This window comes from Adelges cooleyi, unplaced genomic scaffold (genome assembly GCF_023614345.1).
Source record: "Adelges cooleyi isolate 19-005CV unplaced genomic scaffold, UGA_ACOO_1.1 ACOO_flye_CR_arks_rails_tigmint_CR_PRNA_23, whole genome shotgun sequence".
Lineage (NCBI taxonomy): Eukaryota > Metazoa > Arthropoda > Insecta > Hemiptera > Adelgidae > Adelges > Adelges cooleyi.
The window spans coordinates 8,761,663-8,787,083 of record NW_026095893.1 but is presented as its reverse complement, the minus strand read 5'-3'; the positions used below and the strand labels follow the sequence as shown (position 1 = coordinate 8,787,083).

The 25,421-nt window shown below is 28.8% G+C and overlaps 3 protein-coding genes across 8 annotated transcripts in view; 2 read left to right on the top strand and 1 right to left on the bottom strand.

Annotated features, from left to right (window-relative positions):
• The first annotated feature begins 171 nt into the window (after window positions 1-171).
• On the top strand, window positions 172-6,656 carry LOC126835844 (integrator complex subunit 4). Of its 4 annotated transcripts, none has more exons than XM_050568686.1 (18): window positions 172-200; window positions 605-674; window positions 745-906; window positions 1,031-1,159; window positions 1,229-1,384; window positions 1,447-1,623; window positions 1,969-2,108; window positions 2,187-2,379; window positions 2,448-2,622; window positions 2,850-3,055; window positions 3,641-3,763; window positions 3,826-3,961; window positions 4,320-4,453; window positions 4,950-5,302; window positions 5,370-5,534; window positions 5,648-5,807; window positions 5,925-6,147; window positions 6,281-6,654. In XM_050568686.1, the coding sequence occupies exons 2-18, from the start codon at window positions 624-626 to the stop codon at window positions 6,490-6,492; spliced, it is 2,895 nt and encodes a 964-aa protein (XP_050424643.1). In that variant the 5' UTR covers window positions 172-200; window positions 605-623; the 3' UTR covers window positions 6,493-6,654. The 4 variants fall into 4 exon arrangements, with proteins under 4 accessions (XP_050424643.1, XP_050424642.1, XP_050424644.1 ...); XM_050568685.1 differs by lacking the exon at window positions 172-200 and adding an exon at window positions 298-468; XM_050568687.1 differs by lacking the exon at window positions 172-200 and having other exon boundaries at window positions 298-674; window positions 2,190-2,379; window positions 6,281-6,656.
• LOC126835845 (serine/threonine-protein kinase TBK1) lies at window positions 6,566-10,219 on the bottom strand. Its single transcript, XM_050568689.1, has 4 exons — window positions 9,632-10,219; window positions 9,266-9,570; window positions 7,962-9,201; window positions 6,566-7,127 (listed from the first exon to the last, which is right to left on the bottom strand). Exons 1-4 carry the CDS (start codon window positions 9,884-9,886, stop codon window positions 6,720-6,722), a joined length of 2,208 nt encoding a protein of 735 aa, XP_050424646.1. The 5' UTR covers window positions 9,887-10,219; the 3' UTR covers window positions 6,566-6,719.
• Window positions 10,220-10,573: 354 nt separating this feature from the next.
• LOC126835540 (protein MTSS 2-like) overlaps window positions 10,574-25,421 on the top strand; it is a 35,301-nt gene continuing 20,453 nt past the window's right edge. For all 3 annotated transcript variants that reach the window (XM_050568203.1, XM_050568202.1, XM_050568201.1), the window contains exons 1-3: window positions 10,574-10,921; window positions 18,151-18,212; window positions 19,857-19,930. In XM_050568203.1, the coding sequence (XP_050424160.1) occupies window positions 10,847-10,921; window positions 18,151-18,212; window positions 19,857-19,930 (211 nt within the window). In that variant the 5' untranslated portion in view covers window positions 10,574-10,846. The remainder of the gene's footprint in view (window positions 10,922-18,150; window positions 18,213-19,856; window positions 19,931-25,421) is intronic.

The following is a 25,421-nucleotide window of genomic DNA, read 5'->3' as shown; positions in this document are numbered from 1 at the left end:
ATTTTGAATTTACTTTTTTTCATAAGCAAAGATATTCCAAGTTAATTTGAATTTTCGTTGTACAAATTTTAATTTTTATGAGATGTTGAGTAACGAAAATTAACTGTTTTGAACCAATAAATGGTATATCAAGTAAGAAATTTTGTTGAAGAATGTGAAAAATCAATATTTTAATTTTAAAAGTGGTTTCCACTAACGTGGTAAGCAATTAATAACCTAGTTTCGAAGTTTACTGATAACACGTTATCAATATTCCAATGTTAACTAATAACTGGCTTGTAAACTGTAATCTGTATAATGTAAATTGTAACTTGTAATAACTACAAGAAAACAAAATAATATTGTGTATTATTTGTTAATGATATTGTGTAATTACTGATTTGTATCAATTGTTATGTTTTGGTTAATAACTTACTAAATCAATTCTTAAATTTCTGAATTCTTAGTTGAGAATTCTGTATTCATAATGTGAGCATATTTTGACGATTTTCGGCCCATATATTACTTTGTTAATTAAGGCACATATGTTACTAACATAGTCTAGTTTTAATGTTGGTACATGTCTGATGTTCAATTTATATAAGATATGTTTAATATAATATAGCTATCAAATTGAAGTCATAATGGCAGCGGTTTTAAAGAAAAGAGCGTTAGCTGAATACAGCACACAAGTGGTATATAGTTACTCGTACATTTTGAGGAGCTTTGTCTATTATTTACTTTTTGTCTATTTTTTTGAGGTAGATTGAACAACAACCTCCAGTTAAAAAGTTGAAATGTTTGGTTAAACTTACTTCATTGCCGACTGGTGCAACTTTATCATTAGTGAATACTATTACTGCTCGAAAAACGTCTAATGAAATTATACAGATTTTGTTACAAATATTGGAAAACCTTCAATTTCAAGTGAGAAACGATTCATAATAAATAAATAAAATTAAATGTACTGCATTATTATTTGTTAACTAATTAGTTTACATATATTTAATATTTAAAAAGATATTAATGTAAAAAAATGTTTAATTTCTAGAATGCTGATGTCACCAGTATAATAGACAGACTTAGTGAACATTTTAAATTACAAACTGACTCTACAGTCAGAATGTTAATTTGTTCAGTGTTTTCGGCTGTTGGTTCATCTGACGAGACTAATGAAGAGGTAAATGTGTATAAAATACATTATTTTATTACATGTCATTTATTAACGGTACAATTTTTGTTCTTTTAGAGTGTTTATAAAATAATTGAAGAAATAATGAGATTAATGCATAATGTGAAGTCTCAGAAAATTAAAACTAGTGGCTTAAAAACATTATTAACACTTGGAAAACGAATGAATCATGACATTACACTACATTTAAAGTTAACCAACTATGCTAAAAAAGTATGTTTATTGTATTTGATTCGGAATTATGTTTTCATAACTAAATAATATTTCTTTTTTAGATTTTGGGCGACTATAGACCAAATATAACTTGTGGAAGTTTAGGAGTAATTGGTGAATTAATGCCTGTTGAAATTCCAGAAGGATCATTAAATATTCATTCCGAAATGCTGTCATTAATTGGAAGCTACACGCAGCATTATAATGCAAAGACAAGAAGTACTGCATTCAATACTATGGTAAGAAAAAGTGGTAGTGAAAAAAATAATTATTATGGGAAAGATCATATCATATTCATATTTTGATCATTTTGTTTTTCTATTTATTGAATTTTTTATTATATTACCAAAAAAAATAAAAGCCGATTTAAAAAATAGTCATTTTCAAACTCTTATTACAATTTAGAAAATCGAAACCCTAACTGGACTGTAAGATATCTCTTCTTTCAAACAAAAAAATAACCAGCAAAATTCAATAACTCTGTGAGGTCTTATCACTTTTTTCCTCAAGCATGATTTTTTTATAGAAAAAATGCCACTGCACCCAGCACAGTAAGGTAAATTTTTTTTCGTTTGATATTTTAGGTTCGATTACACGATCGTGGTATAAGGTTGGATCCGACAGTATATCATGAAGTTTGTTCGGTCATAAATGATGATAATGAAATGGTTAGAGAAGCTGCTTTAAATGTCATAGCGGTTTTGGGTTCATTCTATCCTGACGAGTAGGACAAAAATGTTTTAATATAATTATTTATTAATATTATTAATTTATTGAGTTAATTTTTTTTTAATTTAACTAGAAGAATAAAGGGTACCAATGGTGAAGAAATGGCTCGTATGTCTGATGAAGCATTTGAAAATATATGTAACTTTATGACGGATATTAGCTATAGAATTCGTACTCAAGCAGCAAGACTTTTAGGAACTTTTGGTTCGGTCAGTACTCCTATTTTACTAAAGACTCTGGATCAAACTCTTATGTCTAATTTACGAGTAAGTTTTCAATTATGTCATTTTGATAGTTACTTATTATTTTTTAATTATGTGTTAAATTGTTACAGAGAAAAAGAACATCTATTGAACGTGTTTGGGAATGCTTAGCTAAAGGTACAGCAATGATGAGCGCATTGAGTACTAAAGATGCTCCACAAGAAATGTTAGATGCCCAGCAAATAAGTTTGGTCAGCACGGGTGCAAGTGGTGCTTTTCTCCACGGGCTAGAAGATGAATTTCTTGGTAATAAATATGTTATACATTTTAAGTACTAATTATTATTGTAGTAATACTTTTTAAAATTATATTTACAATGTTACGTTCTGTGAATAGTTATCATTTTTCTGTAATGATTAGATTGAAGAATCCTTCCAGTAGGAGGACTTCTAAAAATAAGCACAGCTAATATACCTGATTAATAGATCATGGTACCATTGGGCATTAGTTGTATTAGTTCATTTGTTTTTTAGAGGTGCGCATTGCCACTATAAGTTCCATGTGTTCGTTAGCTACCAATCATTCAGAATTTGCTATCGTGGCTATGGAATTTCTTGTGGATATGTTCAATGATGAAATTGAAGAAGTTCGTTTAATTGCTATAGAGAGCCTTGTAAAACTTTCTTATGCTTCTGGTTTACGTGATGATCAAGTAGAAATTATACTTGCTGTGATCGAGGTATGTTTTAAATTCTGTTGTCATGCAAAATTATATGATAACTCCAATATTGTCTATTTTGAAAAAAATGTGAATAAAACTATTTTTTATTATAGTTAGTAGTATTAATTCATAATATTAAACCTTTAATTTCTTTGGATTTTAAATCTGATCATCCTCTAGATCGTGGCAGGGTGGAGTGGCACGCGCAGTGCCGCTCTCTATATAGGTTCAAATTTATGGAAAGCACCAGTGTGTCATGCTGCTCCACACCGTCTTTGTAAATTATGTGTCTTTATTTAATAGTTACATACGTTTTTATTGGGGAATACACCAAGCCATTCTCTCCTACCACCGACCTATTGGACACCCGGCTTAAGAGTTAATACATTTTTTTATTTAGTTTTGTTATGGTTGGAAAATGTATAACCTTTAATTTGTAATTTGATACCTAATACTTGAAACAATCCAAAAATGGAGATTTTGTATATTTTGTATAACTGCAAAATAATTATACTAATGTATAATGTATAATGTATTGTTCAATACATATTTATTTTATGCATGTGCTTATTATTTACTTTAACTAATATTTTTACCTTAAAGGATTCGTCGAGCGTGGTTCGTGAAGGTTTACATAACATATTTGCATCATTTGAATTGTTGAATCAAGAAGGTCTACTTATGTGCGTCAACAGACTAATTGAAAGTTTAAAAAAATATCCTGAGGTAACTTTGTCTAAGCTACTTGGGTGTTCTTTTCAGTAAAATTTAATTTTTTTAACTTTCAGGACAAGAAATCTATATGGAATTGTATGCGAAATTTAGGATTAAGGCATCCAATATTAACACTTGCACTAGTACCCGAACTATTAGCCATACATCCAATGTTTGAAACACCTGAACCTTATGTAGAAGAACCATCTTGTATCCTTTAGTTAAAAACAAATATTCGTTTAAATTGAGTTACACAGTGGTTAGCCGTAGGGTATATTATGCTATGTGTCTCACTTTTCTATGTATGTAACTCATAACAAAAATCATCTTAACTATTCAAAGATACACAGTTTTTCTTATGAGTATGTATACTCAGAAAAGTAGGAGATAGGTACACATAACTTATACCCTTATCACTACACCACTGGTAGTTACTTGTAATTAATTATCATATGAAAAAATTGTATCATATAATTGATACATTTAACATTATATATAATGTTTCAAGATGTTATATCCAATCACAACATTCATACTAAGTACAATTCTTTTTTAACATATAATACAGATGTAAGTGTATTGATTTTGGTTTTTAATGCTGCATCTAAATGCAACTCGATAATTTCATTACTTGAAGATAAAACTATTAAACACTACAGCTACTTAAGAGATATAATGCCACAATTAGTTCCATCTCTACAAGTAAGTGTAGTATTTATGAGTTAAGGGTCAACTATTTAAAATATATAGTGCAAAATATTTAGGCAACGCTATCAAAATTTAAGTACAGAATGTATATTCTAAATATTAAATACAAAAAGTGTTTATGAAAAGTTTGTTTTAAATAAATATAGTTTAAACATATTAATTCATAACATTCAAAGTCAAATTTATAAACGGTTTTACAACTTAATTAATAGTTATAACTTATAAATAACAAATAAAACATATTACAAAATTAAAAAAACTTAATAGATAACGTTTTATTAAAGGTATCTTTTAATACCAATAGTTTTTTAAAAAACAGTATTACCCCTTACACAGTGATGAGGTTATATTATTTATATTTATTTTTACACAAAAAATTTAAAACAGCTTTAACTTATGTATTTGTTAGAAAATACCATTTTGTATCTTAAACACTTATTTCAAATTTGCCCATCTCTCATTACTAATCACTATGACAAAATTCTTTCAGTTGGGAGGCCGTTTGTTTACTGGTATTGCAGAATTCAGGTCTTTAGAATCGGATCCGTCCATATCACTAAAACTTCTCGAAACTCTGGTGAAACAAGTGTCTGATGTTAAAGGCAGTACTAAAGTGAAAATCACTCTACTAGAAACGTTCTATCACAATGTCATAAGAGTAACACAACTAGATCAGTCTGTGAAGGGAACAGCAGAACTCAGTGCTTTATATATTCACAGTCAGCTGTTATTAAATTTTGTTTTGAATGACAATAATAAAAAATATTATTCAAATGCTGTGTCCACACATCAAGCAAATAATGTGCGCACAAATATTTCACAATTGTTACAGAATGCTTTAAAGTGAGATCAATACATTACTTGACTATTAGACAAATAGACTTCTACAATTATTTTGTAAATTTTATAGGATGCAATACTTATTTGTTGGCTTAAGCGTACAAGAACTAGCCAGTATAAAACAGTTTAAACTCAAAATGATCGCATTACTCTTGGTTTATATTGTTAAAGCCACAAATCAGTCAGCTAGAGCATTATGCCATTATTTTTTAACTCAATTAGAAGATACAATTAAGTGAGTTAATGCAGTGGACGTACATGAAATCCATTTCAATTACTTTAAACTTAGTAACTTTTATTTGATCTATACATTTTTTTTAAACTATAACAAATATTGACATTATTTAGGTTTATCTCCGAGAATGATCTGCCTCATGAGGTGTTCACATCGACTATATTCAAAGAACTGTCTCAGGTGGAAGAATCAAAACCGGGTATTGTGGCCAAATTGTTACTACCTATTTTACAAAACTCTGAACCCACACCACCGCCGAAACCAAACACAAATGTAAGAAAATTATATAATTAACTTTATGTAAATATTCTCATGATGGCAGTATTGGCCTGATGAACTACATGATAATGATGTAAATAATCATACATAAAGAAATATCTGTTTTTCTAGATAAAAATGTGCAAGGTAATTATTAATAGGCCACTAGGTGGACCAGATACTACTCACAAGTTATCTGCTGGTCTAATATTGCCAATTCCATTAAATGCTGAACTGTACAACTTACATGAAGATTCTTTGTCATTTTTGCGTTTGAAAATTAAATACCCTGACCAGCAGACACATTTAATTATGCCTCAAAAGAACCATTTACGTTTGGTCAACCTCGGTGATGGTATAGTGATATTTTATATTATACTAATAATAATTGTACTTACATAGCTCATAAAACCATAGTATATGAGTATATTGATACACACACATATGTTAGTGACAAATTGTATTTAATAGGTATTATTTTATTTCAGAATCATATTACTCACTTGACACTAATGCTCTTATATCTCATCGCACCGAATGGTCAGAAGCGTGCTTTGTAGAGTTGAGCCTCGCGTTTGATCTGACTGAAGCCGAAGGAGGACTAGCTCATGTTTTACCGCTTACACAACCATGTATAGTCGATTTATGTAAACCAGTCAAACTCAAAGTGCATCCGAAGCCCGTTAGACGGGGCTTATAAAGAAATACTTTTAATTAAAAGACATATTATAAAACACATCAAAGCTAAAATTGACAATTTTTGTTTGAATAAATTATAAATATTAAGCATTTAATTCAATAAATAAATATGGATATTAATAGTAATACAATTGGTAAACGTTGAATAGTCTGAATATTGTAGTAAAAGTACTAAGTATACTCTTTTTTTTTTTTTGGTATTTAAAATAACATTAATTACTCTTAATATCAGTCGCATAATTTATTGGGCTCAGTTAGATGTTTGAGCATTTCATTATTAGTTTTTATATCTGATACGAGGTCATCGATATCACGCAAACCTCGTAGACTTGCCCTCAGTGCCTGTATATCTTGAGCACTGATACGGCCAGCATGCTTGGCGCCACTGGATGTAAACTTTACTTTGGCAACATTTACTAGACCATCATGAAACGAAGCATCTGTATCGTTGACACGTTCTATGAATCCTTGTAATCGATGTTCGAATGCATCAAAATCCTTGTCTAATATTTGTGCTTGTAAGAACACTGTTTGAGCCATTTTGTACCAATCAGCCATGCAATCCGCTAACTGAGTAACTATAGGTAGAACATCCGTCTCTAACAGAGTTCGAGCACGTCGACTCGTTTCTGTAACCTAAAAATAAGGTTTATTATATCTATTATTATATAAAGGGTTTATAATATTACTATAATTTTTATATACATATATTATATAAAAGCTAAAAGGTCACTTTTTCAAAAGAGCAATTTTTGGGTTATAGAATTAGTTTTTATTGCCATTTTAAAAAAGCGAAATAATCCCAAAATTAATAATTGTGGATATAAATCTTTGTGGTTTAGGTAATATATATATTAATAATGTCACTTAAATTTCATAATAAATGTTCACTTAAATAGTAGTTTTATTATATTTTTAAAATTAAATTAGATTGAACTTCTAGTTTAAATTACTATTGTTCTTTGATAGCTAATACATATATAATCAATCATTATAAAATGTAATTCAAGACACGCTCTTGTCTCAATTGTAAGACCAAATTGTTTAAAGTATTAAAGGATTGTTTATCATAGGCTAATTGTGTATAAATTAAGGATAAATAACAGTTTGCAAATTATACTATTTAATATTTTTGGTTTGATTATGTGAAGGGTTTTTAACGTTTTTTAGAACTACATTTTTATTTATATATTTTTCCTATTGAATTTCAATTTATAAATTTTTTTTTTAATATATATATATTATAAGTTAATAAAAACATGTTATTATGATTACAGGAATATTAAAAAAATAAGTTCATTAAGTTTTAGGAACACCTGATATCTTCACAGCTTTGAATCAAAGCTAATAGTTATTATATTTTGTCATAAACATTTCACATTATGATTCCATTCTTAAACTTAATAAAATATCACGTCATAATTGTATATTATTAGTAATTATTTTTTTAATATTAAAACTTTTTATTACCTTTATTATTTCTAATACATGAAATTGCTCATCGTTATAGGTCAAACTACGAGTAGCACGATCCCTTAACAAATGCTGCCATGAATCTCGTAATCTTTCAACGAGTGTCTTAATTCTAGCTGGTGCTCGATTTTTGCTTGGGCACTTAAATGCTCGGGTTGCTGCATGCCACTCTCTCGTTAGTGTCTTCTCTCTAACATATCGCTGGTATAACTGTTGTATAGCTAAACTTAAGCTATTGTTTAACTCGTCACTTAACGTTTCCAATTCTTCTTTTAAATCCGTTGAAACATTCTTAATTCCAATCATGTTATTCACACTTTTATGACTTCGTATCGATACTTCAACTAAGTATTTTGTACATTTAAAGACTTGTTGTAAATTATCACTTTTGTTTAATACCAATTTTAATTTGTCAGTCACAACTTTTGTAAAAATCTGTACACTTTTACTAATTAATTGGCTATTTTGAGACAATTTTTCTATGCGTTTTTTGCATACATGACCAACACTACAAGCAGTCTTGGCAAGACCTGCATCACTATCTACTGATGTAAGTTTGGGTAGTGACATATCTGGGAATTTTGGGAAGTTAGGTAAGTCGCCATCAGACGCTAGGGTAACATTATTATTCTCTTTACTAAATAATAAAATAGGTTTATGAGATTCAGTTTCCTTATAAGATCGACCAGGCAAATCAGGTCCAACTTCTGATAATAAATATGTAGATTTGTACAACAATATTTGATTGCTAGGTGATATCTCAGTTTGTTCTTGTATAAGGGCTTGAAGTCTCTCATAAGTTTCATCAGGATGTAAGTATACCCGTATGTTTTGAATGCGATTAGTGTGGAAAATATGCAACAGTCTTCTATCTAGTGTTTTAGTAACTTCAGTAAAAAACTTTTCAAAACTCCAAATTCGTTGAGATTCTAATTCTAAAAGACCAGCAAGTATTGGAGTTATTAATTTTTTGCAACCATCACTTAACTGACAATTTTTAGGTAAATCCTTGCCCCATGTAATTGATCCTTTTTCAGAAGTCTGTACACCCGATATAACACCGGATGCTTTTTCAGTAGTTATATAATGCATTGTTTCTTTGTTTCGACGTCCACCATATGGCCTAAATGGTAAGTTGCCCGTTGCTACATGATATAATGTTACACCAATAGACCATAGGTCAACAGTAGCACCAAAAGTTTTAGCCACCGGTTTTCTTAATACTGCTCGTTCATACCTAAAATAAAAATATATTATATTATTATTGATATCATTATATTAATTAAATTTATGTTTTATACATGTGTGGATGAAGATATTCTTCAGTTCCGTAAAGCGACATAAATTCTTGGTCTTCATGTAGTTCTCTAGCAGCTCCAAAGTCTGTTAACTTATAAATGGGTCTACCATCATCACTGATAAACTTCATAATATTACCAGGCTTGAGATCTCTATGCACTAAATTATTGTCTCGCAAGTGTTTCATGCCAGCCGTTAGATGTTCCAAAACTAATAGGAACTCATCTTCCTGTAGACCATATGTATTTTCTGGATCGTCCAGTATCGTGAACAAACTGCCGCCAGTACACAATTCCATAACAATAACCTAAAATAAATTTCTACTCAAATAATTTCTGTTATGAAAGAATGCTTTAGCTCAACTTTACCTTTCCACGGCTCTCATGTTCTTCTTCGATGGCCAGCAGTTTAACAATATTTTCATGTTTAACCTTCTCGAGAACCTCAAACTCACGCATTTGAACATCCAGCGGCCGCATGTGACTGAGTTGGTTGAAAGTTTTAACAGCGACTGGTTCACCATTATGTTTGTTAACACCTTGGTAAACGGCACCGGTTGCACCCTTACCGAGCACACTTGTGGTGCACCATACATAATTTGTGGAGCCACGTAAAAACGACATGGTTGCTTCAACTAAGGCCACTTTGTGTTGTGATCACTTTCTCTTAAATCCACAACCGCGTTGACAGCGCCATTGGTCACGGTCTGCAGAATTTAACATTCCTAGAAGACATAACAATGACCTTCTTTGGTTCTATCTTGAAACGGGTTTCACGCGATTATTTGGCCGCACGTAAAGAGGAGGGTACCAACACGAAATTTGTAAAACGGTTTTTATCCGGAAACCGTACAGAGGAAAAATTCAAATTTTGTCAACAGTAATTTTGATAATGAATACGGCCGCTTGCTTTTACTGCTCCCATTATCATTTATCACTATTGGCCGTGTTTTGGTTTTTCACAAACTGTAATGGATAATGCTTATCAGACCGTATTATCAACCGACACCAGGAACAGCTGCTGTAGATGGACGCAAACCTACCTGGTTATACAAATTTTGAAATTAACCACGGCCACCACGGTACATCGATTAATAATATAATAAGCTTACAATTGTTTCATTTTGCTTTAAACAAGTCAATAACTTAATTTATTATGACCCACGATTATAAATTTACCGTTAATTTAATAAAAGATGTTTTAGATAATATATTAAGGTTATAATTCAAATCAATAGATGGCGTGCGATTCGGCTTGGCCCCGTTCGCCTTGCTGATGTATATTGTTTTATGTTTAGTGTTTACACACGCTACAGTCTACACATAGCACAGGCCACGGCTCGCGGGCACTGTCGAACGTCGATTCCGTCTGTAGTCGTCGTTTGCGCTGGTAATGCGCCGTCCTATGTGAACTTCACGGTTATTGTTTTGTTTTTTCATTTTTAAGAAACTACCCAACCCCAAACGTTTGACCAAATTTTAATACTACATCCAGTGTAGAAGTGATTTTGTAGTGAAATGATGAGCAGTTCGCTCATGGACAATTAACAGTTTTGAATAAGTTTAGCGAGTGTTTTTTGTGTCATGGAAGGCAACGGGGTCGGTAAGGATTGTAATGCCCTCGGTGGTTTGTTCCAGCAAATCGTCATGGACCTTAAGGTAAAATAAACAAAATATAGAATAATTTTAAAGTTAAAATACCTACCATTAGACCGATAAGTTAATGCCTAAATCGTTGTTAGTTGGCAACGAATAGGTAGTGTTAGTTTGTCCAGTAATGGGGGAAAACGGATTTTATTCAATAACATATTATTTAAAGATCTGACCCAATTGTCTGTACGTTATTTTTTTTCATAGTTTAGTCGTTAAAAATAATTTAGATTCGACACAAATAAATAAATCATAATAAGCAAAGGAAAACATATTTAATCCAATTTCTACCTACTAATATTCAAACAATTATCAACAGTGTAGTATCAAGAATATTGTTTTTATTTGATTAAAATAAAATACATGACTTTTAATGCTTTCTTAACTATTTTTACTTTTTACAATTGTATTTGTTGTATTTTATATTCGATAATTGTAAAACATTTAATAGGTGTACTATATTTAGATTACAATTTTATCAGTGTTATCATTTGGGTACCAATTTTTTTTATGCCTACTTTTTCACAATGTAGAGGGGTCAAAAATATTGATTCATGTTGGAATATTAATTCTTCTGTTACAAACAAATCTGCTGTCATTAAATAGTTACTATGGGCTCATATTATTGTTTCACACTTTCAATGTAATGGTTGATTCTAAAAGGTGCAATAAGTTATTTTAGATTTAAATAATGAAATCGGGAATTGTAATTCCCGATTTGGTAGGTTATTACTTATCTATATTGTACTGTGCCTAATTAGCACTAAATAACTTAGAAGTAAGTTCTATATTTCTACATATATATATATATATATACTATAGAAGTATAGAACTTACTTCCAAGTTATATAAAGCTAATTAGGCACAGTACAATGTAGATACGTACTACGTAATAACCTACCAAATCAGGAAGTATAATTCCCAATTTCATTATTTGAAATACTGAACTTCTAATTATATTGTGCCTCATTTAACATGACATTTTATCCAAGAATTTGTGAACTACATAGTACAAATAGTATTGGTAAAAAGTTAATTGTTTCTATGCTAAATCTTGATAGCTTCAGATTATATTTAATTTAATTCAATCAAATTTTTATACATTTATATTTCTTATTATTTTCAAAAATATTAACCGACAAATATTGTAGAAATGTTAATAAATGTTTAATTCTTAATTTGTTTATTATTTATTTTAGTTCTAATTTTTTTTAAAATTTTATTATTTGCATATTGAATATGTTAACTAATTAAAAATTTAAATAGCTAAACATTTATAATTATGATGTTTATGTTACATAGTCATTGGCTATATTTATTTTATTTCAATTTTAATCAATGGTTTCATTAATTTAATTAAAATAATAAATGTAGAATAAATGTACTTCTGTTAAACTTGCATTAACTTTTAGGCTATTTTTTTTTTAATTTTGTGAATTCATAGCAATTTTTTCAAACGAAAACAAAATTAGTATTTTAATGTGTTTTACAGTCTTATTAAATTAAATGTGCAAGATTAAAAGGAAGCTATACTGTCCATTTCTAAAGTCTCAATTTAAAGCTTAAACTATAGTGTTATTTATACAGTAATGAGGATTCTTAAATGACTGCCATTTATTTTGTCAGACTTTCAGTAATATCTATAGAATAAATTACAATTTTTTCTATCAAAAATGCTCTTGGAAGGAGGGGACAAATATGTGAGCCTGGTATTATTGACAGTTGATGATTAATGTAAATGTATAGAAAAGAACTTTATTTATGCTGTAGCGCTTTTAATTGGTTTGATATCTACACTTTATATTTTTTTATGAGCAAATTGAAAAGAAAAAAATTAATGTTTACAAATAAATAATTTTAATTGTGTCGATCAAAAAACTAAAAACGCTACGGCATAGATAAAATTCTTCTCTATCTAGTGTACAAATGTTATATGGTTAATGTAAATACCCCCCTTACATACTTGTCCCCACAATATTTTTTTTGTGGATAAATTACAGGTGTGTAACATCCCCTTAAATAGTGCACCTTTCAAAATAAACTCTTAAGATATAAACTTTGTGTACCTCTGGGTACAATGGGTAGTAAAATAACTGGTAATTTTTTATTTAAATAAAAAAATATATATTTTAGTATTTAGAACTTGATTTTCTTTATTTAGAACTTTGATTTTTTAGAACTTGCATAGGGAAATTGAAAATTTGCTTAAGAAGATATTGTTACGGTGCAGTGCAGTGAGTGGATCACACCCACGATTGTCCGCCTTCTAGGGCTAAATTAAGTGACCCTAACTGGGACAGCAAGCTACCCTAAAATATCCCAAGAGACTCTTTATAAATTTATATAACCGCCCAAACAGCTAAAGGGCCGGTCTTACCTTTAAACTCATAAATTGCAACGTACAATATTATTTATTAAAAAAAAAAGCTCAAAGCTGAGTAAGAATTAAGTTATTGATTTAAATATTAAAATGACTAGAAAGAATATCTTTAAATATATATTTGTATAAAGGTTTTACACCTGTTTACCTGGTCTGTGGTAATTCGGAGAGACACGCCCAAAAATATAAAAAGGTGCCAAATAATTAGGTAATTAAATAAGATATTAGCGCGTAAATGGTAAGATGTCAACTAATTAGTAACTTTTTTTTTTCATCTGCATGTGCATCTTAGAATAGATTCCCGGGAGGGAACTATCCGATGGATATTACTTCTTCCTCGCCTCCGATGCCGTTTATTAAAAAAATATACAATTACTTATCAACAAATATAAAAAAAAAACCTATTTTCCTCTCCTGACGAGTCAGGCTCACAACATGCTTTACACCCGTTTGCTCTATGTACGTTACATTGCAAAATAGAAGAAAAATATTTAATTTTAAAGCAGCAGCTAATGAATATCAATTTTACCTAATTTAAAGTTTATTACAAACAGCGCTATAAAACCGGGACACTCTTATATTGTTAAATTATTATGATACCAACTACAATTCATGAGAGCAACAGCAGATTTAAAGCCAGGCAACATATAGATAGTTGCTTAAGAAGTCCTACATTTTTATCATGAAAATAGATTCAATTAATTAGAGAACCCTATATTATTTTGTTGGTATAGGTTACTTACCTAATGGCTTTTATGGTCCATTTAAAGCTACCACTGCCTCTTCCCCATAGAGAGGTTTCTTAAGGTAATACACTATTTCTTTTCACGAAGGCTGATTTTTGACCTGGTAATAATGAGTGCTGCACATTACCGCTCTCATCTTCTTTCTTTAACTTAAAGGTGTAGATGATATTTGAACCTTTGGACTGTGCGTGTCACTGAAGAAGACTGCAGTCGATGGGGGCTTGCGGGACGCAGCAGCGGTCCGTGGAAGTCCTCTGGTTAGGCCTAACTGGTCCCCCAGATCCCCTAATCGGCAGGAATAATAATGACTTATAAGGTAGAGGTCTAGATAATATTATTCAAGTTCAATAGTAAAATGTACATTTTTGTATGAAGTTGCTCTGATACTCTAGTTAAGTTGATATTTTTTTGAACATTTCTATTTGATACATTTTTTTTTTGTAGTTATTCGTTCTCATTTACATTTTCTAAAAAAGTAAATTTACATTTAAAACGTTAACTACTATGATCAAAACATCATAATCGTAGGCATTATTTGGAGATGTGGACTTAGTTAGCACTCCTAGTTTTGAAATGAGCAATTTGAAAATTGATTGTGTTTCATATCTTAAATTGTATGCAAATACAAATTATTATTTTTACAATTTAAAATTATGATTGGAAGTGAGTAATATTAAAATTTAAGGCGTACTGTTAAGATTTATCCAAAAATTATGTAGTTTTTATTACATTTTAAATATGCTGTTATTTTAATAGTCTCGATTTATATACATTAAATCGATCAATAAGTTATAACAAGAATTGACATGTTGGGTTATTATTACAAATCACTGTTTTTAATGTTTAAATGAATTACCGATTTTACAGCCGTTCAATGTCTAACAATAATGATTTATTGCCGGTTTAGTTAAAAATGCTGTCCCATTTTCTGATAGAAAATGTATAATGATAGTTTACGGTTATTTAGATAACTGTGCTACTAATTTTAGCTAATATATTAAACATGTAAACATGTTATTAAGAGTGCACCGCACCATTTTGTTTTTGTTAAACATGTTAATCGATAGATGAAGTTTTTTAAGAAACTGGGCAATTTTAGTATTCAACCTAAATTTCGATGAATTAATCGAAAAGTTGAATGTCTTACAACTAAGTCCCTACTCTATCAAAAAAAGGCATATCAAAAATTAGATAGAAAAACCTCGATCTATAATTTTGTATAGATAGATGTACTTATAATAATTGTTCAGTTTCCCGTCGAAATTTATCTCCCGAGACATATTTTTGTACAAAAATAGCCTAACAATTTGTGAACAAAAGTGTAAAACATTTAGTTATCGATTAGGATATTTTTTTTGCCGTCTAAATAGTATAAAAATGTGTTTTTTATGTCAAGTTTTATGAACAATTTGCCTACACTTTACTTAACAGTAACAGGTGGCGTGGCTTCCTCCTATGAGTAAATATGCCCTACGCTGTGAATTAGATCATCAATTGGCCGCTTGTCTTTTGGTTTTGTATATCTCATGTTCGGATCGATAACTGTTTTAACTCTGTGTGGTGACCACAGGCCAGTGCGAACAACGGACAACGACCATAAATGGTCCGGGACCGGTTTTTCTAGCAGCCGTCGTGGTCTGCAGCAGCAGTAATAGGTAGAGTTAGTTGCCTCAGTCATTACAATCGACTATCACCTGAATGACTGTTTACACCGTATGACCACAGCCTTTCATGTCCGTTCACATTTCGCCATTTATGTGGAATTTGCTAATGATATTTTGATAACACCCCAAAAAGTGTGCAGTATTTTTTTTTTTTTTAAATACGCTTTACTTACATTTGAAAATAGTTAAACGAACTTAGTTAAAACTATTTATATTTTTTTTCGGTAAAATATTACGACAACTTAACGTTGTCGTGGTGCTTAACGTTTAGTATAAAGGAGTAACGACCAATATTTAGGTAGGTCATGTGTCATGACAAAAAGTATACCTTATATGTAATAATATAATACAGGGTGATTCTTTTATCACACGTTGGGAGGGGTAAAAATAAAAAAAATTGTGAAAAATTGAGATCACATTGTATAAAAACCATTCGAATAAAAATATAATTTCTTATTAAACCCTATAAGATATTGAGTTGCCCACGATAAAAGAATCCCCCTGTATTTTTTGTATTATTGCATAAAATAGGTTGTTTTATTATTACAAATTGATATGGGTGGTAATTTTTTCCGTTTCATTGATATACTAAAATTGTGTCCGTTTTTGACTAATTCATTAGCGGTCAATAAGATATTTGTCCATTTCTTGTGTACAAATAAAAAGAAATGGAACGTTGTCGAATTTCTGTGTTTTATTAACGGAAATTTAGAGACAGGAATTTAAACTGGTTTAATTTAGCAGGTTAATGTGTCAATAAAATACCTTGGGAAGGTATCTAGTAATATATTAGCAATGAAAAAAAAAAAGAAGAAAAGTTGTTATGAATTCATATAGTGTTCAATGTCAGGATTATGTATTGAAACGAATTTGTCTTGTTGACCCACTACTAATATTATACTGTATTAGTTTCTCCGAAATTTTCTACTTTTCTATTAAAAATGATAAAAAGTTAAAATATAATAATGCTCTTCACTTACAACTAAAAAAATTACGGATTATCTATTATGTTATGTTAAAATAGTTGTATATTATTAGAATGTATTTTTATGAATGTGAAAAGTAGTTAAAAGTTAAAACGTTATTGAAATACTTAATATTATAAACGGTATATTGGCTAGAAATCCAAGTTTATGAATTTGTATTGTTAAACCGCCAAAATTGTTCGACAAATGTTCCAATGTTAAATATACGGTCATTAGCAAAACGAAGAACTGTATAGTGAAGCATTCCATTATTTTAGACAAACGAGTAGAATTCGAAATCTACTATTATTAGAGATATTGTGTTGTATGCAAAAATATTGACCATAAAAACTGTTACTTAGTTGTACAAAATACATTATGTATTTGACAATGTTTTACGTAATATTTTGGGAAAAAATAACTTAAAAGAATAATATCATTAGTTCTACAAAAAATTAATTAAATAACCGCTAAATTAGATTCACAACACGCTAACACTCGGTTAAGTGTTAAATTATTTAGTGTTTTCATCGAGTTGTTTATGAAACTCGATCCCTTATTAATGCCTTAAAAATTCAAAATAATGCGCCTATAAAATTCACTTACTTTTTTTCATATTAATAATAAACGATCTTATAATATTTTGTATACTTTTATTTACATAGAGATAAATTATTAATGATAAGTTTTAAATAAAATAATACTAAAAAAATATACGGTTTTTCCGTCGGTATGTCGAGCGTCATCGTCGATTTCGAGAATATTATGAGTGATTCTGTCTGGGTTTTGACATAGTACCAAAACTTACTATAATCCGATAATATAATACAAGTACTTAATTTGTTACATAAGACAATTGTTAGCATGTAAAGTCTTAAAATCAAATTTTTTTTTCTCATTCAAAAAGACATGGAACAGATTTGTAACAAAATTAACATAGCAAAGCAAGATTTTGAAAATAATAGAAAATTCATTAAACTTTACTGGTGCCTTAGAAAACAAACTTTCTTTCTAAATAATTATTACATAATGTTACACTAAAATTAAAATCTCATTTTTATAACTACACTGTGTAAATTGACTAATCTCAATTCTTTCTATAAATTGAGATTCAACACGTTTCATAAAACTGCTGTCTGTTTCACTTTGTCAGTTGTTTAAAACAACATTCAACTAGGTTTATTATTTAAAAAGTAGTACTTTTGTTTATTTTAAGTATAATTGGTATGGGTATGAAAGTTTAAAAATAATTGTAAAATATTCATTCCTGTATCAATAAGTGTAGGTACACTATAGTTTTTGGTTTTATTAATTAACTACAAACAATTCTTTGTACGGAAATTAATAAACCAGGTATTTTAAAACAAAAACAGTTAAAAAATATTTAATTTTAGTTTTATTTTGTTCTGATAGTGAACAATATTTAGAAAATAATTTGTATAGAATAACTTGTTAATAAAATTCATTTTGTATTTATTTTTAGAATGGAACACCAGTTTGGGAAGATTTTATGACCAAAGCGACAAAACTTCACACGTGTCTTCGGTAAGGATTAATATTATTTTAATTTAATATTGAAATTGTATTCATTTATTATTATGCTTTAAATTGTAAAGAAATGCTACTACCTACTATTGCATTCAACTATCCTTTCCGATAAATCTTAGGATAGGTAAGGAACTGATTTTGTTTTAACTATTAAATTAAAATTGAATAAATATTCATAAAGATACTATCAAATTATTGTAGGTTTGAAGTATAATATCGATAAATGCTCGTTGGTGAAAAACATTTTTTACTAAATGGGTTTTATTGTATTTTTAAACAGCATTTTACTTTATAAGCTACATCAACATTAAATAACGAACTAACGACTCTTAATCTCCCATTTATAGAAAAAAAGCATGTTTTAATAACATAAATAGTATAACATTGACAAATTATCACATAAATGAAAAATAGATGAACTATAAAAAATGTATCTATAATGTAGACACGTTAGCTTAAATATTCTGCTGCAACAAGATAAAGTTTGGCAACTACACTCAGTAGTCAATGTATATTACTGATATACAGTGGTAGGTACTATAAGCATGGGACGTGCTTATCCTCTTTGCAACTACCTCGTGGAGATAGAAATCTAAATATTTCATTATCTACTTGCCTATTGAGATATAATCGCTAGTAGCCTATTTAAAGAAGCTCAACAACAAAAACTTCCTCTTGAATTTTGTTCGCACTTCCTATGGAAACATGTATTATTAAAAATGTTTCCAATTTTGGAAAAGGTCTTAAAATTGAAATTCTACTTTAACTAAATAATTGGGTTACTTATCTAAAAGGTATCTAACTTGATAAAAACAATTTTCACAACATCACCTAGCAGCTTTAAAATCTTTTCTATTTTGTTCTTTTGGTTTTTTCGTTTGAAAATAACTTATTTTACCTTGTTAATGGTCGTTAGAAAACCCTACGTTTAGCTATTTTTAAATTACAATATACGTGTTTTTAATTTTTTTTTTATAGAGTTGATTTATTATAAGTTATGATTTATATATAAACTGTTGTAAAATATATAACTATCAATCATAGTTGATATGTATGGACTATCGAGTAGTATTAACTTTTAACACATATTATTTAGATGATAATATATAGGTGTAAGTATCCCACCTAAATGGATAAACATTTTTTTTTTGTTAAGTGTGTTTTTAAATAATAATATTAAATATCTAGTATCATTTTAAAATATGACGGAATAATGAAACATAGTTCTTTATTTGGTAAAAATATTTATAACTTTTTAAAAAATATTAAAACATAATGTTAGTAATTCACCAACATAAGAAAACGTCTTCTTTGCTGGGTTTTAGTTAAACTAGTGTAAGCAGATATTTATACCTAAAATTAAAATAATATGTATTAAATTGCAGTTAATTTGCACATTAAATATTTTATTTTATTGAATGCACAATGGCCTTATTTCACACAAGCAGTTTCATATTATGTTGTTACCTAAGTTTATTTTATTTTATTTTTTTTATTATTATTTTTTTTTTTAATTATTAATTAATATATTGTAAAAACAAGATTATGTTGAAACAATTAAAATATAATAAATAAAAAAAAAAAAAATTTTTATTTGAAAATTTGTGATCTCAATACACTAAGTTCTTATTATTTTTACAGGGCAACTATTCACGCCATTGGAGCTTATCTAGATGCTTTTCAAAAAATCGCCGATGCTGCTACTAATGCTAGAGGTAATTACTTCTTTATTGGTTTAAAAAAAATGTATTAATAAATTTAAAATTAGTTTTTAATATAGTTTTTACTTTGATCTCTATGATTATTGCATTATTTCAGTGAAACTGAAAACCATGTAAATATTTTAAACAACATACCGTTAAAAACTTATATAACCAATTTATAAAACATTTTTAAAAAATATTTATATGTATTGTTGAAAAATAATGGAGGTTTTGTATTAATTGCGTGTGTCCTTGGAATAATCGTGCGTATTGTCTTAATAGAACTTACTTAAGTTATCTTAACAGGCATGCTGATTATTACAATTTCATTACTATATTGCAACTTTGTACTAAATAATGAATATTTATTAAGGTAACTGTTGGTTTCCTTTAAATTTAATAAGAAAAAATGTTTTATTCTAATGGTTAGTTTAAAAAAATAACGTCCAGGTAAAGTCTTGGTAGAACATATTATGTCAGCTTACTTAATGTACTTATCATTCATTCAATTAGCCGTTACAAAACATTGTATTAATTCGACTTACGTCACTGTGTAGTAACACGCTTCTCATAAAACGTTACATGTATTTGTAGGTCTACTTTTCCTGTTGCGAGAACTGAAGTACTTGTGGTTAAATTTAAAAGGATATAATATAAAAATAATTTGCGGTTATATTCTTCTAACTCGCTGCTACCCATATCTTCTTGCTATTCAGAAACGTTTAGTACACATAAAATAACTAGTATTATGTGTACCAATATGTATAAAGGCGTTTATGTATAAATTTAATAACATAATAACATATTTTGTACCAACGTACCAATATTTTAATTAGTACATCATGTTGATTCGATAAACGGTAAACATATTACATATATGAGATAGTTGTGATTTTATATTGACTAGTATTTTACCTATGCAGATCCTTTTTACACTAATGTGTGTTAAAATATTTTGCACTTAATTAGATTAAATTTAATTGAATTAATATACAAAGACGTTATGTTTAGAGTTAGATTGTTTTCTATTATGATGTACTTTGATTTGAAACTAATAAACACGTCGAAATGAAATAGGATCTATGGGATTTACGGTATGCGTAGGTATAGCCTATGAATGAAGTGAAGAAGAGTAAATTCAAAACAAAACATTTGTTCGACATCGTTAACCGTTATTGAATACCCACATCTTTTTAGTACTCAGGCTTATAAGTATTTTTATGATTTATAGCGTTTTAATAGAAAATTACCTACAAATTGACCAAACTTGTGTGGTGTGTTATATTTACTGCATTAAATTGAAATTTTTGAACTCTGTGTAAACTAGTTAATATTCGTGAGTATTCGAACTAAATATAGTATTTTTATAAAATCAAAATTGTATTATAACTGCGTGTTTTTGTATAATAAATGCATATGAGGTAGATATGTTTATCCATGTCCAAATAATTAAATTTATATAACAAAAACTGTAAATGTTTTTTTTGGTAAGCAGTAGTATCGCTTCCCTTAGAAAAAGCTAGGTGTATGTACACCTATTGTTAGTATTATCCTTTCCTTGTTCTCTGATGATTTCTAAAGTAGAAAAATATAAAATAACCAAAATAAATGTAACGCTTAATGATTACAATGCAAATATAAATGTATATAATATACATACACAATAATGTAGGTATATGATGTTTATACATTATTATTTCAGTGTTGCAGCTTTTATGTTATTATATTCAGACTAGTCAAATTAAAAGAATCGATAAATTCCAACATACCTAAACGGTGTTTAAACATTGGTCAACCAGTGTAGATAGGGCAAACTTTAGCTTTACACGCAATTGAAGAATTAACTTCACTTTTTTCATTAAAAGTGTGTAACACATAAAATGTATGATTTTTTCCATATATTTTTGTAGAGTAAAATACTAAAAATGTAATTTAAAATGCAGTAACTCTATAAACTATTAAAAGAAAATTAACACCTACGGGTACACGCATAATCCATATCAAATGTGCAATTATAATCAAATATATTATGATTTAAGTTTAAGAACTACAGTTTTAAAATACCTAACAAATACCCCCTAGCGTAAATCAAGCCCAGTGCAAAAAAAAAAAACAGCTACCAATATACTAATGAATAACCAAATATGTATAACTTATTGTATAAAATGCGTTGGACGCCGAAATTGCTCCTTATTATTGGAAGCCACAAAAATGTGTAACCCAAAATAATAAATGATCACTAACTAACATTTGACCTTTGCCAGAAAAAAAATCTACCAATAAATCAATGTATGTCATTAATAACAAGAAATAGAAGTAGACATTTTTAAAATAGTTATAATTTTTTTGTTTTGCAATGCCATAAACATTACTTGTAATAGTAAAACAATTTTAAATATGTTATTCAAGCAAAATGTATGTACATTGTACATTTTTATGACTTATGTTTTTAAGTATTATTTATTGTATAACAATAGATACTAATATTAATTAAACAATGGTATTAAAATAGTTTATTATAGTGCTTTGTTTATAATATGGTGAAAATGTATTTTTTAAATATTTACAATGTGCTATCTTTGTAAAATGTGTCTTCATTATATCGACAATTCTTAAAGGTCTTCTTCTTTTCGTTAGCTGGTTTCAATAATTAATGAGTTTAAAGTCCTATACAAATTATTTTAATTGCTTTCAATTATTGCATTTCGTCTAGTTTTTTTTGTAGTCAAAAGAAAATAACCGTAGGTAAGTGGGCTAAATGTGTATCTCGATGTTCGTTTTAATCATACATTAGGTTACCAGTTGCGTAAATTTTAACCTTCATTCTTTATCTATAAAATATTCATACAGTATAAGTAATTTAAATATGTATACGCAATGTAATGTTGGTAATTTGTGCTGAATCGTATAATCATTCTACGTTAATTTCTGTTGAAATTATTTTTTATGATATATTCTTTTTCTTCATAAATATCTTATTATGTAAGCTCTATTCATTAGTGACCAAATTGTAATTTTTTAGTTAAGTATTGATACGTTATTAGGTATTTTAATATATATATTTTTGTATTTTAATTTTACTCTTTTATGTTTTTTTAATTATGTTGGATAGGTATTAAAGGTATCGCGTTTATCTCACAATAGCTAAAGGGATTACATTTTTTATTATTAATTACAAGATTTGCCTTTTGAAATCAAATTTTAATGGTTTCAAAATACGTTTAGATTTGTTGTTTGGGTACCCAAAATATAAAAACCTTTTTTTGTGTTTATATATTGAAATTTGCTTAAATGGTGCAAGTAGTGAAAATGTCGAAATAGCATAGTAGCTTCAGGTGTTATTTTGAACAGTGGGCAAACATCCAAAGACGGCTCAGAGAATATTTAATGATTCGATTTATTTATTATTACTAATATTGAATTATTATTATTATTATTATGAAAGTATTTCGTGACAATAGAATGTATCTGCTAAGGTCGAAAGACCGTTGCTTTTCTTCCCTCCCGGCTAACTTGATAATCGTATTAAACCGCCCAAGGAGTAGATGCTATTATTTGCTAACCGTTGATGAAATTGTCTTGACAATATAAAATTGTATGGTATTAAAGAACTGTACATTTCATAAAATTTCATACTGCCTACGAAATGTGCGAAATGATTCTGAAAATGAAAAAAATTAATGATTTCGACGTTCCATCAGCATTTATAATATATATTGAACATAATAAAGTCACGATTCACAAACTAATCAGACCATTAGAGCAAATCATCAACAATGCATACTAATGGTCAGCTGTCCAGTCGGTTCTATTGTGTCAACTAAGGATTTCCATTCGAATGATTGTTACATGTTTGCTACAGAATAATTACAGACAACCAACACAACGTTTTTTTATTATTTTTATTTTGTACCCATGTTTTTATACATTGAACTTTTGGGATATTCGGTGATTTTAGAACCGTGTACAGTCACCCTCGGTTAGAGGGCTGTCAGAATTCTTTCCGGGGGATTGAAACCCTCCCGATGGATTTTACGACCTGGAACACCCTACTACAGACTGGCCACACAACCCTCAAAATAATTATGCAAGTGCACGATGTGCTCATTTAGAATAAATATATAAATAACATAAAACAGTATAGTAAATATCCCCACCCTCTTATAATATGTGTATCCGAGGAGAATATCGTAACTTCAGCACCTGATATTTAAAAATCAACTATAATAGAGGCCCAGTGTATTTATAACTCTTCATTTGTGTTGTTTCATAATAATATATAGAAATTTAATGTTATTTATATTATTTTGTTCGTTTGCAACCGATTGTCGTTTTTTAAATTATCAACATCCGCATTAAGCTGTTAATTATAGTGGAACAGTTTTTATTTTAAAAAACGTGGCAAAATGTATCATGTAGTATAAAATGAATCTAGTTATAATTTTTATTTGGTTCATTATATCATTTCTTTTCATTCAAGTACTCAGAAAAATATACAGTCCATGTAAAGATGTAAATACTGGAGAATGGAGAATCCAGAAAAATGGGGAACTAAAATAATTGTATGAGAGTCCGAGTATTGTGGAAGACATTACCAAGAGGCGACTCATCTGGGCAGGACACGCATGGTGTAAGGAAGGATCGATGTTGAGAACAGTGCTAGAAAATCCTCCACAAGGGAAAAGACCTCTAGGACGCCCAAGATTAAGATGGGACAACAGCGTAAAAGAGAACGTGGAAAAAGTAAAGCCAGGAGAGGATTGAAAGAAAATATCGTTAGAAAAGGATAACTGGAGACAAATATGCTGGACGGTATGGTCTTGAAAGCCGAAAACCACGAAGGAGAAGAATAATAATAAAAGTATAATCAAATCCATTCAAATTTAATTTTTCATTATCTGGTATCAAATTAACTAACATTAAATACGTATATTAGCTATATAATATGATATATTCTATTATTTTATTTTAAATATCTTTTGTACAAATAAAAAATAAGACATTTACTTTTAAAACTCATTTGAAAAAATGTATTTAAACATTATTCTATCTTTGGGGAAATTTGTATGTATTTACTAATCTTTAAACTTAGTTTAAATATTTTATGCACGTGTAGCTCACAATTTAAATATTCTTAATGGTTTCCTCTTTATCGAAATGTTGCTGAAAATATGTCATTTTTTCCGCTACTATATCTTTGACTACTGAGGATTCGTTGTATAATTTATATTAATCGTAGCATATTAATAGCTGTACAATAATTCTGTATAAGTGTTATATTCATCTCCTATATTAAATTTACAATTATGTAATGATGGTTTGGCTATCAATTTGAACTATGAAAAACTAAATAAGTTGATAAAACATATGTTTAACATTACATTTTCTTCCAATTTCCGTGAGTTTTACATAATACGATAACTTATTTCAAAAACCGACTGTTTCTTTATGGAATATCCTTCTGTAGGGTTATATGTTGTAATTCTAAATTAACGAGGAAAAT

Excerpts from the sequence above, each read along its gene's own strand:
- LOC126835844 (XM_050568686.1), top strand. The coding sequence starts at position 624 with ATGGCAGCGGTTTTAAAGAAAAGAGCGTTAGCTGAATACAGCACACAA. Across the intron at positions 2,623-2,849 it reads GCTAGAAGATGAATTTCTTG|AGGTGCGCATTGCCACTATA; the intron begins GTAATAAATATG and ends TTTGTTTTTTAG. Across the intron at positions 5,535-5,647 it reads CAATTAGAAGATACAATTAA|GTTTATCTCCGAGAATGATC; the intron begins GTGAGTTAATGC and ends GACATTATTTAG.
- LOC126835845 (XM_050568689.1), bottom strand. The coding sequence starts at position 9,886 with ATGTCGTTTTTACGTGGCTCCACAAATTATGTATGGTGCACCACAAGT. Across the intron at positions 9,202-9,265 it reads GAATATCTTCATCCACACAT|GTATGAACGAGCAGTATTAA; the intron begins GTATAAAACATA and ends TTTTTATTTTAG. Across the intron at positions 7,128-7,961 it reads ATGTATTAGAAATAATAAAG|GTTACAGAAACGAGTCGACG; the intron begins GTAATAAAAAGT and ends CCTTATTTTTAG.